This window comes from Embiotoca jacksoni, unplaced genomic scaffold (assembly GCF_022577435.1).
Source record: "Embiotoca jacksoni isolate LCO1_2020_lvr unplaced genomic scaffold, fEmbJac1.0.p SCAF_44, whole genome shotgun sequence".
Classification (NCBI taxonomy): domain Eukaryota; kingdom Metazoa; phylum Chordata; class Actinopteri; family Embiotocidae; genus Embiotoca; species Embiotoca jacksoni.
In genome coordinates, this window is record NW_027185397.1 from 1,763,442 (window position 1) to 1,781,259 (window position 17,818).

At 39.5% G+C, this 17,818-nt stretch overlaps 1 protein-coding gene across 5 annotated transcripts in view; it reads right to left on the minus strand.

Annotated features, from left to right (window-relative positions):
• Positions 1-642: 642 nt before the first annotated feature.
• LOC138210251 (spermatid perinuclear RNA-binding protein-like) overlaps positions 643-17,818 on the minus strand; it is an 85,804-nt gene continuing 68,628 nt past the window's right edge. For 3 of the 5 annotated variants that reach the window (XM_069169308.1, XM_069169304.1, XM_069169305.1), the window contains 7 exons: positions 16,210-16,418; positions 15,149-15,298; positions 13,862-13,996; positions 11,464-11,604; positions 10,860-10,983; positions 9,642-9,692; positions 643-3,934 (listed from right to left, as the gene is read on the minus strand). In XM_069169308.1, the coding sequence (XP_069025409.1) occupies positions 3,846-3,934; positions 9,642-9,692; positions 10,860-10,983; positions 11,464-11,604; positions 13,862-13,996; positions 15,149-15,298; positions 16,210-16,418 (899 nt within the window). In that variant the 3' untranslated portion in view covers positions 643-3,845. Of the gene's footprint in view, positions 3,935-7,547; positions 9,548-9,641; positions 9,693-9,719; positions 10,590-10,859; positions 10,984-11,463; positions 11,605-13,861; positions 13,997-15,148; positions 15,299-16,209; positions 16,419-17,818 lie in introns of those variants that run through there. The other 2 variants (XM_069169306.1, XM_069169307.1) reach the window with 2 other exon arrangements.

Genomic DNA, 17,818 nt, shown 5'->3' on the forward strand with positions numbered 1-17,818 from the left:
AACTTAAATCTTTGTAAGGGTTTTTTTTTTTTTTTTTTTCAACAAAGATCCATATTGTGCTTTTGGAGGAAGTATCATGACATTACTCTCTTTACCTGATTTGTTTTTCTAGGTTGTTCAGAGCCTTTTTTTTTTTTTTTTTTGTCGGTGTCACTTTTTGAAGGTTTCCAGTAACTTCACACTTAAAAATAACCAGCAGATCCTCTAATAAAACATTATTTTCCTGATAATTATCAATGTTTTTATCAAGCGGTGGTGATATGAGTAACGTGAGAAAACCAAAAAAAGGTGACATTTAAGCTAAACAAACTGCCTGCTAGGAGAAATTAAAGTATATTTAGACACAAATTAACACTTAAGTCAAAAACCAACAAGTGAAAACATAAATACAGTTTTACTTTAAATCTCTGCTGGCAATAAAAACAAAAACTGGATGATAAGTGGTTTTGATTCAGTAGAAAATGTAAATGTGTTAAGTCTGTTTTGAGTCTTCTGCATATGTCGCGTAGCAATGAGGTGGTATGGAGGAACAGCGGCATGCTGGAGACCAAACAAGCTTCCTGCAGTTACAGGCAGCCTTCCTCCACATTTTCTTCTCCCTGAGTGCCAGAGCATCTCAAATAAACAGCTAGTTTAAATGTCTTGTTCTGTGCTTGTGTTTGATTCTCGCAGTGTGTAATCGCACATTTCTGTCACTGTGTTTATTTGCTCAGATGTAATAAGCTCTGCAGCGGCGGAGCGTGACTGGAGGAACACTCGCCCTGATGAAGAGGTTAGGAACAACACACATTTCTACCACTTCTTTTATGCCTCCTCATTTCACGTTACACTTTTTTTTTTTTTTTATTTCCGTATGTTGCATGACTGACAAAGGGGGGGGGGGGGGGGAAAGCAGTTTGATTTCACACAGTAAAGACAATAAAAACAGCATAATCATTGATTAAAACAAATTTCAGTGACATCAAGTCAAAATTCATGAGCATGCAAAAGCAAGCTTTGAAAAAGAATGAAGAATGAAACTACCAGAGGAGTTTTGTCTTTAGATTTGAGGACGTAGTGGAGCTTCTTCTGCTCAAAGTCTTCACACTCACTTTCTCTCAGTAACTTTAGAGATTTTAACCTGCAGTCAACAAGGAGAGTTAATGATTCAACGTATTGTCCATAAACTTCAGGATTACTTAGTCATTAAAAAGAAGATTTTGGAGAGGCGTGTCCCTGTCTGTATTTGATTGACAGCAGCAGATATGTAAATACTATTTAAGATGGATTTTAGTCAAATATGTCGGCGCTTTCAGATACATAATGGTAATTGAAATTTGGGTGTGGACTTTAAAACTGTATGTTGGAAACATGACATGAGACAATGACATGGTCTTTTTTTACTGGTTGTATTAAGATCAAAGGACAGTGCTGCTTCATCATGGAATTCATTCCCACTTGGTTATTTTTATGTAGACACAATTTCTCCATCAAATTACAAAGACATTTCTCATCATGAAGTAAAATAACATTGACAGTGGTGGAGCGACACTGTATAATGAATGCCTCTAATCTATTTAGGCTAATTTTATTTTGTTTTGCACTGTTGAACTTCCATACCATCAGAGGCCATGACTGTATTTATAATTTAAGACTCCAGGGAGGTCATCCTTAATATTATTCTCATGTCCAAAAGACAAATCTAGAAACGGAAATTAAAACACAAAAAGCTCACTGCGCCTTGGTCTAAACCAACATTATTATCATTTTTCACCATTATAATTTGTGTTCCTGGCTAATCCTCTGCACAAGTGACATTTACTTTTTGTCTTCTGAGACATTCATTAACACTTAGACAGTCAGGATATTAAGGATTAAAACATCCACAGCGGCATTCACAATGTCAAAGCTAAGGGTCATCTACAGTGCAGCTGCAGTGTCGACGGCTTTTATGTCCCTTAATCAGATTAAGTTTTCATTCCTGCCGTTTATTTCTGGTTTGAAGTTTCCTGAGTTAAATATTGCTTTCGACACTTGTGCTTTCCAGTGACCAAAAACATCTTAACAGCTCAGTTATTAATCTGTTGTCACTTCATAAAAATCATCATAGCTTTAAATCCAATGGTACAAAAAAAATGGTTTTAAGTACGAGTAAATTACATTTCTATTGTTTTTCTTTAGCAATTTAGAATAATTTTCAAATTTTTTCTTGGAGTTCTTGTTTCCAAACAAGTTAATTTTGAGTAAATCTTCTTTCAGATGTCTTTTAACATTCAGCTCGTCTGCATGAGCATCTGTTGGCTCCCGCGTTTCCATGTGGAGGGTTTTCTTTCTCCAGTCGTGTTGAAACAGGTTACTGAGGTTTTAAAATGAATAAAATAAACAACTGGAGCAGTTTGCCATTATAACCAAGTTAAAATTACTACGAAACTAGCATTTAGCTCACATTAGTAGTACCCGTACTTTAAGTGCAAAGTACCATGGGAGCTGTAGTTCTTCAGGGTTAACAAAATAATGTGAACGCGAACGACCAACAGTTAATCTTTGACATCAGATTTAAGTTGTTCCTCTTTTTTTGTTGTCTAACATGTGTAAAAAAAAAAAAAAAAAAAAAAAAAAAAAAAGTATTTAATGTTCACATCAGCAATGCAGCAAATGCCTGGGCTCAGTTTTATGGATTCAAACACCAAAGGCTGGATGTAAATGTAAATAATAAGTCAAATTGGCCAACGGAGATTTTTTTCTTTAAAGTGATTAAATATATTTACCGAATTACCCCAAAAGACATTCCTTGTAACCTTTGGCCAGTTTCTTAACTGACTTTCTACAGTATTTACGATGTCGCACTGTTTACATAAACACAGATATATATAACATTGTTACAATATAGAGTCACATATATCATGATAAAAGCTTTTCCCCCAATATACTCGTGAACTGTATCTTCCAGGAACATCTACAGCCATCGATACACTGCAGGCTGCTGCAACTTGATTTATTTGAATAACTTTAGAGGGAAATGAAAACGTTTGGAGGAAAATGGATAATGTGTAGTTAAAACATTCTTCTGTGTACATCTTGCTTCTCCAGATCGGGAACCACTGAGTTCAAATAAAACAGCAGAGATTAGAAACATGAAGTCAATTTTTCCCTTTTAAAATGCTTTTTTGTAAAATTCTGGTATTTATCTTTAGATTGTAAAATGACTACTTAATATACTAAATGCAGTCAGGTAATGTTTAATTTGGGATTATATACCATCAACATACCAATACAGTGTTATAGACAATCTGTAAAATGCAATAATAACTCTTAATATTTATAGATATCATATTTGAGAGTGCTTTAAATACAAACTTACTTCAGTCAATACTGTATTTACATTCAAAGATGTATTATAAATATGTTTCTTTACCTGTTGCTGGGTTTTACATATTCAAATCTATTAACATGTTTATATATATTCAAAACACACACATTCATATATATATACAGATAGTAAATGTTATATTTACAAACAGTATGTCACATTGCTGTGGATGTGAATTCGGAGCGCGGCGGCGTCCCCGAAGGCAGGAGGAGTATTGCTTTGTGTTCTCGATGTTTTCTGAGCGAGCTCGGTGAAACAGAGTCTCGCCCGCTGGCTCTCCGTCACTAAAACCACACCTGGACTTGGCAGAGTGTTGCCTGAGGTGTGGTCTTCTTCCATATTGCTTTCGATATTGCTGCTGTGTCCGGCGTGGAAGGAGAACCCCACGGAGAGCCGGGCCGTGGTAATTGAGCGGCACTGACAGTTTAATATGGGCGGGGGATTAAATGAGGCGTCAGGTCCTTTTGATGAGTCGGCTCTCGGTACATCGGCGGGGTCAGAAAAGATCCTGAGGGCCCAGGTGGATGATTATAGGAGTGGCGAGGGTCTGCGGCTGGTAATAGGCACTGTCGATGTACAGGCTGCCTGCAGACAGAAGACATGAGCAACCGGCGTTAACGGGAGCAGAAATAATCATTACAGAGCTAATAGAGGGCCTCCATTCTCTTCACCTTGATGACTATAACATGAATGTGTGTGGGAAGTGTTTCACATCCTTCTTCCATGTGACCACTGAGAATCAGTCCGAACCAAAAGCTGCCATTTTGAAGTCAATGATTATTAATTTCTGTATTGAAATTGTGATTTTAACCTAAAAATGAGCTGCATGAGGTTTTGAACTGTCAGTCGCTGATATAGTGTGAACTGTACTGTAGAAAAAAGTGAATTCACATCTTGGTAGTTGATGAGTTGACAGGTGGAGGACACTGTTGTCAAAGTCTCCTGTTAAACACCCACATTTGATCATTTACCCCGTTACTTGTTTTGTCTCTGAACTCCCTGTTGCCATTATACCGCCTCTAGTTATTATACATATAACGAGTCCTGATTGTGATGGGATCAAACGGCCTGATATATTTTGTCAAAGCGGGGAACACATGCAGCCCACACACTACATGACCTAACACACCTACATGCACCACAGATGAAAAATAAACTTCCAGCTGAGGCTAAATTTGGCATTAATTAGCTTAAAGTACAATGTTTCTGTGATGAGAAGTAAGTTTGGCACAAAAAAAAGAAACAATTTTTTGTTCTGACATATCTTGAAACTAACAAAATAATCTGTGATTGTTCATTCCATATTTGACACAAATCAGACCTTGATTTGTATTTTTTATTCAAAAGAATATTTTTAATTATGAAACAGTGCAAACAAATAACTTCTGTAGTTCTCACTGAGACTTCTGTAGTTCTCAGTGTGACTTCTGTAGTTCTCAGTGAGACTTCTGTAGTTCTCAGAGACTTCTGTAGTTCTCAGTGTGACTTCTGTAGTTCTCACTGAGACTTCTGTAGTTCTCAGTGAGACTTCTGTAGTTCTCAGCGTGACTTCTGTAGTTCTCAGAGACTTCTGTAGTTCTCAGTGAGACTTCTGTAGTTCTCAGTGAGACTTCTGTAGTTCTCAGTGAGACTTCTGTAGTTCTCAGAGACTTCTGTAGTTCTCAGAGACTTCTGTAGTTCTCAGTGTGACTTCTGTAGTTCTCAGAGACTTCTGTAGTTCTCACTGAGACTTCCTGTCAGCAGGTAGTTTGGTTCACTCTTTCAAATCAAACTGCTCCAGCTGTCTAATGTTTGAAGGCTGCCTTCTCCAGACTTTCAGCTCTTTCCACAGATGTTGGATAGGTTTCAGACCAGGACTCATAAAAAGCCACTTAAAATAATTCAATATTTAGTTCTGTAACATTCTTGCTGATTTGATCTGTTTTGGCTCATTATCCTGTTTGTGAACATGAACTGCGATAGTCTGAACTTTCTGACTACACGTTTTAAATATTGCAGTAAAGCTATTCCTTTAAACATGACATTACAGTCATTGCAACCACCCATCTTAAAGAATCCTTTTTCCAATCCGAGTTTTCATGAAGGCAGGTTTGCTGAAGGGTCAGTGATACTGGTTGGGAACGGGTCAGTTCACGTTGCACTCAAAGAAGAAGAACACGGGGAACGTTTTGCTCCAAAATTCAGTGATATTCTTGAGATTTCATTGAAACCTGCAGATTTAAGGAACTCTGTCAGATGAAGCAAAGCAGCTCTAAAACAGATCCGACCTTCAGCATGTTTCACAGCAGTTGTGCTGTTCTTTCCTTGAAAACCTTTTTGTCTGTGAACAAAGAGATACTCCATCCAAAGGAATTTCTCTGTAAAGTATCGGGGAATGTCTTATGCATTTAAGAAAATTCAGGTCTGTCTTTTAAAGGTTTTCTTCTAACGGTGGAGTCCTTCCCGGTCTTCTTCCACTGTTGTTCAAAAGGTGACGTGTGTGCGATCAGACACTGATGTACTTTGAACCGAAGGATGGAGGTTTCCGTTGACTCTCTCTCGAAGCGATACGAGCTGGACTCTAAAGTCGACCAGAGGTCGGATTTCCTCTTGTGGCTGCGTGCACTCAGTTGGACTGAAGTTCCATGGACCTTAAACTTCTGTATATGCAACTCTTGTCACAGGAACATGAAACTGCTTGGAGATGGACTTATAGCCTTAATCTTTAACACGGCTGTCTATATTCTCTCTGATCTCTCTGCTGTCTCCGGTCGTTGGTCGGCATGGTGCACATGATGATAGCAAAGAGCAGAATGACCACTCTTCTCCATTTTGATTGATTAAATAATTGATCACAAGATTAAAGACACACGTGATACTTATTAAAGAAAACAGTTAGTTTGAAATAAAACTATAATCCATTTATCTATAATCTTTTCTAGGGGTGAATAACATGCAGGTGCACATGCGACCATTACATTTTTTTAATGAGCTGTTAAGGATTCCAACAAATTTTTACATCCGGTCAATTTTCAAAGCGCTTCCCTTCTGAAACGTGTTGGAGAGGACGGGATAACCAACGCACAAACACGACGTTATAACCTGTGCCACGCAGCGGTAACAGTCCACGAGGTCACGTGGGAACCCAGGCTGAACAACTCAAGGCCTCTCTCACATCGGCTTATGTTAATGCTGATCAGTCCCCATCAGGAGAACACTGTACAACGATGCTGTGCATGGCAGGGTTACAAGCTGAAAAACACCGCCCTCCAAAAAAAAAATCATTGTAGCTCGTCTGCAGTTACGTCTACGTACTAAAAGCAAAGATTGACACACTACTGGTAATGGAGCATTTTCTTCAATAAATATATGACCAAGTATAATTATTTGTTGTATTTCATTTGCTTAATTGGGTTCACTTTATCTACTTTTAACTTGTGTCAAATTCTGATGATGTTTTATTTCATATTAAAGCGTAAATATAGAAAATTCCAAAATGCTCAACATGTGGAGGAATCCAAAGGTGGACAGATGCACAAACCAAGCCTTTTATTTTGAGTTTGAAATACCTTATAGTCCCTCATTGTGAAGGAGAGCTGTGTTGTGAAGAACCTTATATAATTAATGTTGGTCCCTTTAAATAAATAATTTGCTTGAAATCCTTAAAATGGACAACAGACATTTGAAAAATATCAAACAAAGAGAATAAGTCCTCATCCTTGAAGACACCACTGGGTCATTAGCTTGGTTAAAGAGCCCAAGTAAGACATCACTACCTTGAGAAAAGAAACAACAGATTTTTTTAGACCTACAAATATAAAGCTATTTTGTGCCAACAATGCATTGGGCTAACATGTTTATTCAGACCTGTCTAAATATAAGTGCTCAGATAAAACGTGTAATGCAGCAGTTCTTCCTTTGAAAGGTTCTCAGTGGACACGAGGTGGAAAAAGGGAGAGTTTTTCTTTTTTGCATTTCTGACACCCAAAAAAATTTAAATACGTGAAAGTGGGTCAAATCTGAAGTGTACATCAATGCACACGGTGAAGACAGTTCATTTAAGTTGTCCTGCAAACATAACATTTTTAGAACAGCATACCAGCCAGGGAGAGTAGTCAGGGTGAGTAAAGGCATTGTTTTGATCGAGACTTTTAGCATGCAACAAAAAAATCATGATCGCTTGCACTAAAATCATTACGAACCACAAGTTACTCAACTGTTGACAAAAAATATTTATTTACTTAAAAAGAATATTAACTTCAAACAGGTCAAAATAAAAAGTCTCTCTGAAATGAAAGGATTTGAACTCAAAATGGCTCATTTACTCCACAAAAGCTGTAAACTCGGACATTCAGTGTCCAAACAAAAGGAAAAGGTTTCTCAGTGCAACCGATTAATGTAAACCTGTTTTTGTTCTCTCAACAGAAACCTAAAACATTAGAAAACAGACACAAATCAAAATACCAAACAAAGTTCACATCCATGAGTGACTGTTAAAGGAATAATTGACCCTTTTAACAAAGAAGCTCTGAGCAGTTACAGATTTCATATTCGGTTTCTTTAGTTCCTTACAGTTGATCTCTATTAATAGAGATCAACTCCCTGCAGTGGATATTTGTAGTCAGGACATGTGTTTTAGTAAACTGTATTTTTGTATTTACCTTTGATTGGTATTGGTTGTATATGTTGGATATTGAGGTAGTCCCCATACAGAGGATAGTTAGTTCCCGACAGAAGATTGTATATTTAGCTGGTGGTCTATGGTTTGGGGTGTTCTTTGGTTCCTTGCGGTGATTTTTCAGTTTGCTACTATTTCATATATTCAGTAGCTTTGTGTATGGTTTGGAAGTTATTTAGTCCCTCAAAGTTTTTAATGGTTTATATATTGTAGTTCCCTATTTTCCTCCATTGTATATGGAGTTGTTGGTTTATAGTAGGTGTTTTCTGTTTGGTTCAAAACTGTAGATGTTTAGAAGTTATTGGTGGTTAGTATGTTCTTACGTTCCCTTCAAAGGATGTGTATATTTTATTTAGTTCCCTAGTTTCTGCATTGTATATTTATTAGTCTGTTTCCTAACTCATTATGGTGTACATCAATAAAGATCAAAAACATGGTTGGGGTTAGGAAAAAAAAAACTCAACAAAAACACGATTACCTCCTGGATTCAAGCATCATTCAAAATTCAAAATTGTCCTTTGTCGCCTCTGCTGTGGGACCTCGGTCACATGATCCGCACCACATTACATTTACGTGCGTGCAAGTTTCACATTTTCAAAACGTGTAACTGTCACGCCAGGTCAAGTGTGGCTATTTCACATTTTGTTGTCGTGAATCGGCATGTCGATTTCACGCTTTTCCGTGATACTGCGTTGTGTCTATATAAGAGATGTTTTTTGTGTTATTCTCAACTGTGGCTTCATCTACGCTGAATATTTAGTTGATGACTATCGGGGATCAAAAACACACACGAGGAAAATAAATAAAAACCCTGTGTAGGGACACAACAGGGAGTGTTTCTTTCATACTTAGGATGAGGATGGTTCTTTAGTCTGCCTTATTGGCTTACTTTTCCTTCAGTGTTGGTTTTTCATGGTGGACATTTAGTTCAGGGAACCTAACATGTTGGCAACTAAAAAAAACCCCGCCACAATTAGAGAACTGTTACTTCATTTCTTAACTATAGTTATTTATTTAGTTGTATTACCGAGGACATTTAGTGGTTGGTGTACTTTAGTGGCTGTTTTTTGCTCCTTAGGGTGACTGTATTTCTACTCTATTTTTGGGTCCATTCAATGACTGTATAGCGCTCTGCTTACTAATATTTACCAGATACATTTTTCACACACTGCAGCTCACTACATGCTGAATTCAGTTCTTTACAGCGTAATGCTCTGATAATCAAAAAGCCTCTTTGTCAACTCAAACTGTGCTCACACAGATAATAACAACATGGCTGCAGAGCTGTCTCACGGCCAAATGAGTCTAACAGATGGAAACATGCTGTGGAACAACAGTACTGCCTGATTTGATGCTTAAAAGTAACTGGACTGCAGTGTTCTGTTGTGAATACACAGCCAAAGTATGGATATTCCTTTAACAGGTGGTTTCCTGTGAGGTGGGTGGGGGAGAGTCCTAATAGGGGTAGAGGTGGGTGATGGGGTATGCTGTGGGGACTCTGATGACTGGGACAACTACTGAGGGCATTCTGGAGGGAAAACCTGAAGAAGAGCGAAGAAAAAGAAACTCAAATGTTGAGACGTGGTGATGGACTAATTTAAATGACTGGATTATGGATCAGTTAGAGAAACTCACTGTAAGCAGGAAGGGCACCTGCAGGGCTGTAACCATAAGGAGCACCAAAACCTGTGAAGGAAAACAAAGTGGAATTACTGTATTACACATATCTGCATCATCCACAGCCTAATTGCCCTCAGCGGAGAAAAGGCTCCCGTTTACAGCTGTAATTATTAATCAATGGAGAAAACTATTGATAGTTGATTAATCATTAGTATAATAATTAATCATCTAAAGATTTTCTGCCTCTAGCTTCTCAATGCAAGTTTTTCTTTGTTTTCTACTCAGCTGCCATTTCATTATGTACACCGAGGTACAACTAGTGAAGTGTAGTCCAACGGTCCTGTGAGTTTTTTTCCAACTGTATTTTGTCCACTAATTCAGCTAAAGCACCTCACAGTGGTATTGTTAAAAAAACAAAAACAAAACTAGAATTACCAACTTCTATGCCTAATCACTAACCACTCACATCGTAGTGTACATGCATGTTGGTGCCAAATTTGTAGAGCTTTCCTCATGACATTCCTGAGATATTGCGTTCATAGTGGGACGTACACGTGAACTCATAGTGACCTTGACCTTTGACCACCAAAATCGTATCAGTTTATCGTTGATACCAAGTGAATGTTTTTGCCAAGTTCAAAGAAATTCCCTCAAAGCGTTCTTGATATATATTGTGTTCACGTGACAGATGGAAAAAAGGGGACATAAGGTCACAGTGACCTTGAACTTTGACCTTTGACCACCAAACTCGAATCAGTTCATCCTTGGGGCCGAGTGAACTATTGTGACACATTTGAGGAAATTCCATCCTGGCGTTCCTGAGATATTACGCGCATGTGAATGTGTAGAATTGAGGCCACACTGACCTCGACCTTTGACCTTTGCCCCCCAAAATGTAATCGGTTCATCCTTGGTATCTGGTGAATGTTTTAGCCAAGCTTGAAGTAATTCCCTCGAGGCATTCTTGAGGTATCGCGTTCACAAGAACAGGACGGACGGACAACCGAGAAACAGAAATCCTCCAATTCAAACAAAACTAGTCAATATCCCAAAATGTGCTAATTTTCAATTCCAACCTGATGCACTTTCCTGGAGCCCTTTTGATTATTTGTCATTATTATTTGCTTATGAATCACATAAAAATCCAACCATCCGTATCAAAGTCGTACCTTCCTGTTGTGAGACTGCCGCCGCTGCGTCAGAAGCGTTGATGGGATCTGTCATGTGACTCACCTGGCGGGATGTATCCGTGTGTGGGAGGGGTGCTGATGTAGGGAGCTCTGGGAATTATGGGGAGCCGTGGAGGTCTGGCAGCGAGAGCCGGGAGGGTCAACATGGAGGTCACAGGTCGCTTCGGCTGCACACACACACACACAGACACACACACACACACACACACACACACACACACACACACACACACACAGACCACATCAGCGCTGGATGTGATGTTTCATTTAAGGAGCACTTTCGTCAGGTTTGTCTCGTATTTATGAAACTGCTAAAAGAGAAATGATGGATTTAAGATTTAAGTGTTAAACTCCCTTTCAGGTGCAGATGTCTCTATGTTGGTTAAAAATAGATTCTACATGTTTAATTTCTCAACAAAAAAATGCATTTTGTCTGTGTTGCAGCCAATTTCCTGTTATTTCCTTCATATATATGTTTTTCATTTCCTGTTAATTATTCTCGGCTATTCACACAAATTAAATGTTAAAAAAAAAAAAAAAAGATAACCAGATTGGAGATGTTCTTACAGAATAACAGCACTGAATAAACTGTAACATTTGGCCGTGAATAGGAGGACGACTCTGAGAGAAGACAGCCGTTAACTCACCGGCGGGTTGGGACGCTTCTTCTTGATGTTGGTGGACTTGCAGCCGGAGAACAGGCTGTTCAGGGCGGCGAGCGCGGCGCTGGCTTTGGCTACTTTCTTATTGGGACCTGTTCCCCGAAACACCTGCTTGTCCACCTCCACCTGTCCCAGCACACAGAGATAAGACAGGACGGCCCCTTGTTAGGTACTAAAGGGGGTGTAGATGACATTTCTCATTTCATAGTCATAAATTCTTATAGTGACTACACATTGGAGGGCGCTAGAGGCTTCTGGGACGTCCAGAGGGGATCTGACTTAAGAAAAAAAGGGCAAAAAAATTCAGACATGTTTTCTTTTTGTGGGACGTTGTGCAGATGGACACAAAGTCTTGGTCCATATGATGATCGATTACTTGAGTAAATCCTGTATTAGATAAGAAATACTCAACTTGTTACGCCAACATTTTTTCTTGTTTTTTTGATTTTTCAGAATTTTCCCGGAGACAGAAACATTCTGCGTTCGTCTCATGTGAAGGTGGAAGAGCTGTTAATGACTCGAGGTCGTATGATTGTAGTTAACTGGTGACTGACAACCGACACCACGTCCATTCAGTTTGGCCTTTCTCATGATGTGACAACGTTCACGTTGGTTTGATTTCCAGACTTGTCTTTAAGCTCCATGTTGGACATGTTTGAGCTTTCAGGAAAGCTGTTTCTCAGTTGTTGTGAAGTCGATACGAACAGAAATGACAAGTCAGAAACTGCCGATTAAAGCAACGACGTGCACATGACATGAGACATTTTAAATATGCTTCATGTGCACTTGTAGAAGCAGCCAATCAAAACTTTATTTACATCTGTAGCTCTAGTTTAAAAAAAAAAAAAAAATTCTAACACAGGGGTGTCAAACTCATTTTAGTTAAGGGGCCACATACTGCCCACTTTGATCTCAAGTGGGCCAGACCAGTAAATTCATAGCATAATAACGCATACATAACGACAATATTTCTCTCTGTTTAAATCATTGGTGAAGGTTTTTGGATGATAAACCCTATTTTAAGGTCTTTCTACAATAAACCAGAAACATAAAGACCAAAAACTCAGACATCAGCCCACTGTTTATCTGCCTGGGCTCTCCTCTGCAGATTCCCTCGCAGCGAGCGCTGCTGCCTCCGGAGCAGACGTCGCATTTATGCTGTTTTTGAAGCAATTACTGGATCGATTAAAAAAAACAAACAAAAAAAACGTTTGTACTCATAAACCTCCATATTCTCATAGAAATGCAATTTATGTCTTTCTGCAATTTTCACACTTCGCAAAGTCATCCGGCGGGCCGAGCTGGACCCCCTGGCGGGCCGGATCCGGCCTGCGGGCCGTATGTTTGACACCCCTGTTCTAACACATAAACAGCTCTTCTGTTTGGTTTAAACAGACCTTTGTGTGCCGACTAATTTCTTTTCTGGGGAACGTGTTGCCACATGTTTAACATTAAGATTATTCAGAGAAGTAAACCTCCATGTGACCTTCGTTTTATGCAAAAATTACTTGAAAGCACGAACAAGCACGTCAACGGTTGGCAATTCAGTCTGCATCGTCCAACACCAGAGAAACACACTCTGCAGGGCACTGATCTTAATTTATTTTGGCAGTTGTGACTTAAAAACAAAAACAGTAGATTATTTATTTAATAGTTGAAGTTCCAATCTCGCCGATCTGCGTGTCTTTCTGGCAGCACCTGTGATCGGGACGCACAAACTGCTGCTGTGTTTTGGGACTTCACTTCCCAGAGACGCCAGCTCATTACAAATCTGACCATTGAGTGACGGACAAAAACAACAACAAAAAACTGCTAAATCAGCACCGAGTGAACTCGTTTAGTGATATCGATCTGACAGACATTAAGTTAAATACAAATCTTTAACATTATTGTTTTAAGCTGTAAACCTGTAATTAAAGTGTTAACCACGTGTAAAGAAAGCAAAATGAATATCCATCCATGTTGTTGTTCCTGCTCATTACACAAAGCAACAACGGCCGTGCACCAGTTGAGGTGTGATGTCATCGTTTTCCCAACGAGTTTGTACGGAGAGGGCAATGTTTGTTTTGCAAATTATTTGTATTACGTGGCCAGAATCTCTTTAAACAGAGCAGAAAATGATTTACTGCAGTGATTCGCACGGATTTCACGAAGTGAAATTGGTTTCATTTTTGGCTCTTTGCTGGCATTTGAAGATGTTTTGATATGCAGGAAGCACCGAGTTGCTGAACATCAAACACATCCCCCCCACCCCCCTCATCAATTGCTAATAAGACCCTCTGAAAGGAAGACAGGAAATCTATGCTACAGAGTACAGAGGAGTGTGTGTGTGTGTGTGTGTGTGTGTGTGTGTGTGTGTGTGTGTGTGTGTGTGTGTTCGTACCTCTATGATAAAGCGTTTGTCGTAGCTGCTGCCGCTCTCTGATATCAGCTCGTATTTGAGGCCGCGGCGTTTCTCGTTCAGCTCCATCACCGGGTTTTTACCCCCCGCTGTCAGGATCGGACCTGGAGCTCTGGACTGTAGACGGGCAGAGAGAGCGGAGGTACATTCACTTTATTCTACAACCCCGTTTTCACAAGTTGGGACGCTGTGGAACATGTAAATATAAACAGAATGCAATGATTTACAATGGTTTGCTTTGCATGGCAGAGTTTTAACCTGCATTTGTGGACGCAGCGATGAACTGTGTTCACAGACGATGGTTTTCACAAATGTTCCTGAGCCCATGCAGTGATTTCCACTCCAGAATAGTGTGTTTTTAATGCAGTGCTGCCTGAGGGCCCGAAGATCACCACCATCCAATCTTGGTTTCCAGCCTTGTCCCTTGTGTTCAGAGATTTCTCCAGATTCTCTGAATCTTTTAATGATATTATGAACCGTCGACGATGAAATCCAATAATTCTTTGTAGTTTTACGTTGAGGAACATTATTCTTAGATTGTTGAACTATTTTCTCACACAGTCTTTCACAGAGTGGTGAACCTCTCCTCATCTTCACTGCTGAGAGACTCTGCTTCTCTGAAATAATCTTTTTATACCCAATCATGTTACTGACCTGTTGCCATGGTAACCCAATTAGTTGTGAGATTTTTATCTTCACACAATTTTTCCAGTCTTTTGTTGCAACTTTTTTGAGACGTTTTGCTGCCACCAAATTCAAAATAAGCATATATTTTTCATAAAACAATAGAATTTCTCCATTTTAACATCTGTTATGTTCTCTTTGTTCTATTTTTAATTAAATATAGTTTTATGTGATTTACAAATCATCACATTCTGTTGTTATTTACATTTTACACAGTGTCCCAGAGTGCTCGCTTTTCCTAAAAGTAAAACAAGATTTCCTAAATCTAGATGTATCAGTTTATGAATTATATTATATTACAGCCGAATATCATAAATAAAATTACTAATTAAAAGGGAAAGAAATGGAAGGGAAAGCGACAGACGATGGATTTCTCAGACAAGTCTGACAAACAACACAAACTGTTTTGAGTTATTTGTTTTTTTGAATTAATATCATAGATGTGTAAAGTCGCATTGTGATCCGTCTCAGGTTAGTGACACTGATATTTCACAAAAAGCCACTGTCTGTCTATGCATTAGTTTTGTGTGTGTGTGTGTGTGTGTGTGTGTGTGTGTGTGTGTGTGTGTGTGTGTGTGTTCCCACCTCCTGCGTGTCTGTGGAGGAGGTGATGGAGGCGGAGCTGGAGCTGGTGGACATTCTGTCGTTTTTGCCTTCGCCATCTGACCTCTCGTCGGCGCTCAGGGAGTCCACGTCTCCGTCGCCGCCGAGCACGTAACCCAGAGCCTGCAGCGCCTGAGGACGGGAAAAACAAAACACAAGATTTCAGCACCTTTCAATGATCTTTGAGACAGAACAATCATCTAATTGTAAAAGTAAGAAGTAAAACTCTCTCTAATGTGCTGACGGTCCCTGAATGCACCGACACAGAAATGAATCACGCTTTCAAATCCATCATCTCTGACTGAGCTGTCCTTGAGGTGCTGCTGCAGTGAACAACAACAACAACAACAGCATGAAAACTGGCTGTACTGGAAGTGTGAACGTGTAACTGAATGAATAAATGTGCGTGAAAAAGAAAAAGTGTTAGCAGTTGAAATGAGCAAGTTCAGTAAAAGCTTGGAAACAAAAAGAGCATCCTGTATTCACTCATCCGGTGAAACAAGTTCAGTTGTTTCTTTGTTGGAGTTAAAGTACACGATCACTGACAAACTACAAAGTTTCACAAAGATGGACAGTTTGGAGTCATGCCAGCAGCCACGAGGCTAACTGCCTTAATAAGCTCCTAATAAGCTCTTTACCATGTTGACCATGAGTGTTTCTCACAGGTTTTCCACAAAATACATGAGGACGATGACATCGGCATGTTTTTTTTTTATGTACTGGACAAATACAATATTTGACCTGATGATAATGCTGGATGAAAAGTTAAAGAATAATTCTGTTTATTTTGTATTTAATTTATTTATAAAATACATGTTACTACATGTCAAGTACCATATTTATTTATGTGTCTGTGTATGCCTGCGTGGGTGAGTGGCTGTTAATCAATTTGTACTAAAACGTTTCCTCTCACTGAAGATGGAAAATAACAAGTATCTAACTCTGGTACAAAGCCTGTCTTTTCTTTGTGAGATGAATGTATTTTCTACATGGTCTTCATTACAAATAAACCCAATAAACAAAACATTAAACTCTGTCAGCACCTTCAGGGCTACTTGAAGCTTGGCGGTCCTCTTGGAGTTTCCGGTGGCCTGGTAGGTCGTTCCCTGGATCTCCACGGACATGGTGAAGACCGGAGCGTGCACCGGTCCGGACTGGGACAGGAGGCGGTACTGAAGGCCCGGGTGAATCTGGTTCAGACGCATCAGAGCGTTCATGGGGTGGTTTGGATCCGTCATCCTCCAGTCCAGAACTGCAGGAGTGGAGATGCACATGTTAGACGGAGTGTACATCCCCGTGATTGGAAAAACCGTCCGGGCCCGTTCAAGCCTGTGGCGGCCAATCAGAGTCTGCCATATGAAGTGTTTTTCAAATGATATCATAATTTTCAAGATCATGACCAAATAAATGCATCATGATTCACTGAAGTACACATGGGGAAGATGGATGCATTGTCAGATGTGCTCCCTGTATCAAAATGAATGTCCGGTGAAGAAACATGTGAGGCTGCGGACGTTTTGTACTTTTGTAGAAGCCGCAATACTCTTGGATTAAAACCGCAACTGGGATATGTTTTTATAGTTTGCTAGTGATTTAAGATTTAGTGCCATGAAAAGTATCAAGACAGACAAATGGAGCAACTTCGATGTTGATATACTGACGAGGCTGCTCTTCAGTCGACCGCCCATTAAAACCACTCAGTCTCACTTTTTTCTTCCTTTTTAAACAAACTAATCCTTGGCCACACACCTGTCTGAGTGACACATGAGACCCCCATACTCATTAACATCTTATCATACATTTAAAAAGTGTAGTTTTCAGTTTTTGGCTGCTGGACCAGTGAAAATATACAAGCAGCCAGAAAAACTGAAACCATTGTTGCAACATCAATCAAACTTTTAGATGTACTTTGCATTACAGATGTGTATACATCCCAATAAACACAACCATGAGTTGATTTATATCATATACACAAACAGGTCAATAGAAAATGCTGATTAATTAAACGTTAAGTCACAAATTACACCGTTTTGCATTTGAATCACTTGCCAGCTGATCGTTACAGTTACTGAAGCTACAGTAACTCTGGTAAGGCTCAATAGCTGCTGTGAAAATGATGTCTTCCTTGAAATACAACCCTTAAACAAGTGTGTTTCTTCTTAAGAGACACAAGAAAAAAACCCACTATGAAGACAAATATCTTCCACAGCGTCTATAAAACTGACTGAACAATGACACTAGTGACGACTGGTATGTTGTATTTGTAGTTACGGGCTACAACATGTGAGACCTCTGGTTTGGTCCTTTAAATGATGCTATTTGATGCAGAACACAGCTCCCTGCTGAACTCTTGTACACAGTCCAGGTTGATATAAGAGTAATGAGTAAGATGGAGAGCTCACATCTCTCACCATGCCAGGAGCAGGAAGTGTCACCAGCAGTGGCTGAGCTGGCTGCTTGTTAGCAGCCCATTGATGGGATTGCGGTGACACTGGCCGCGGTGTTACACCGATGACACTTCACACCTACATACTGACGAGAGATGAAGAGCGCTCTCTCTTCCTCCCCAGAGTCCCCAGCAGTAATATCTCACAGATGAATGGGAAATGAAACCTGACACCTGGTCACATCTATTCTAAAAGTCAATTATTT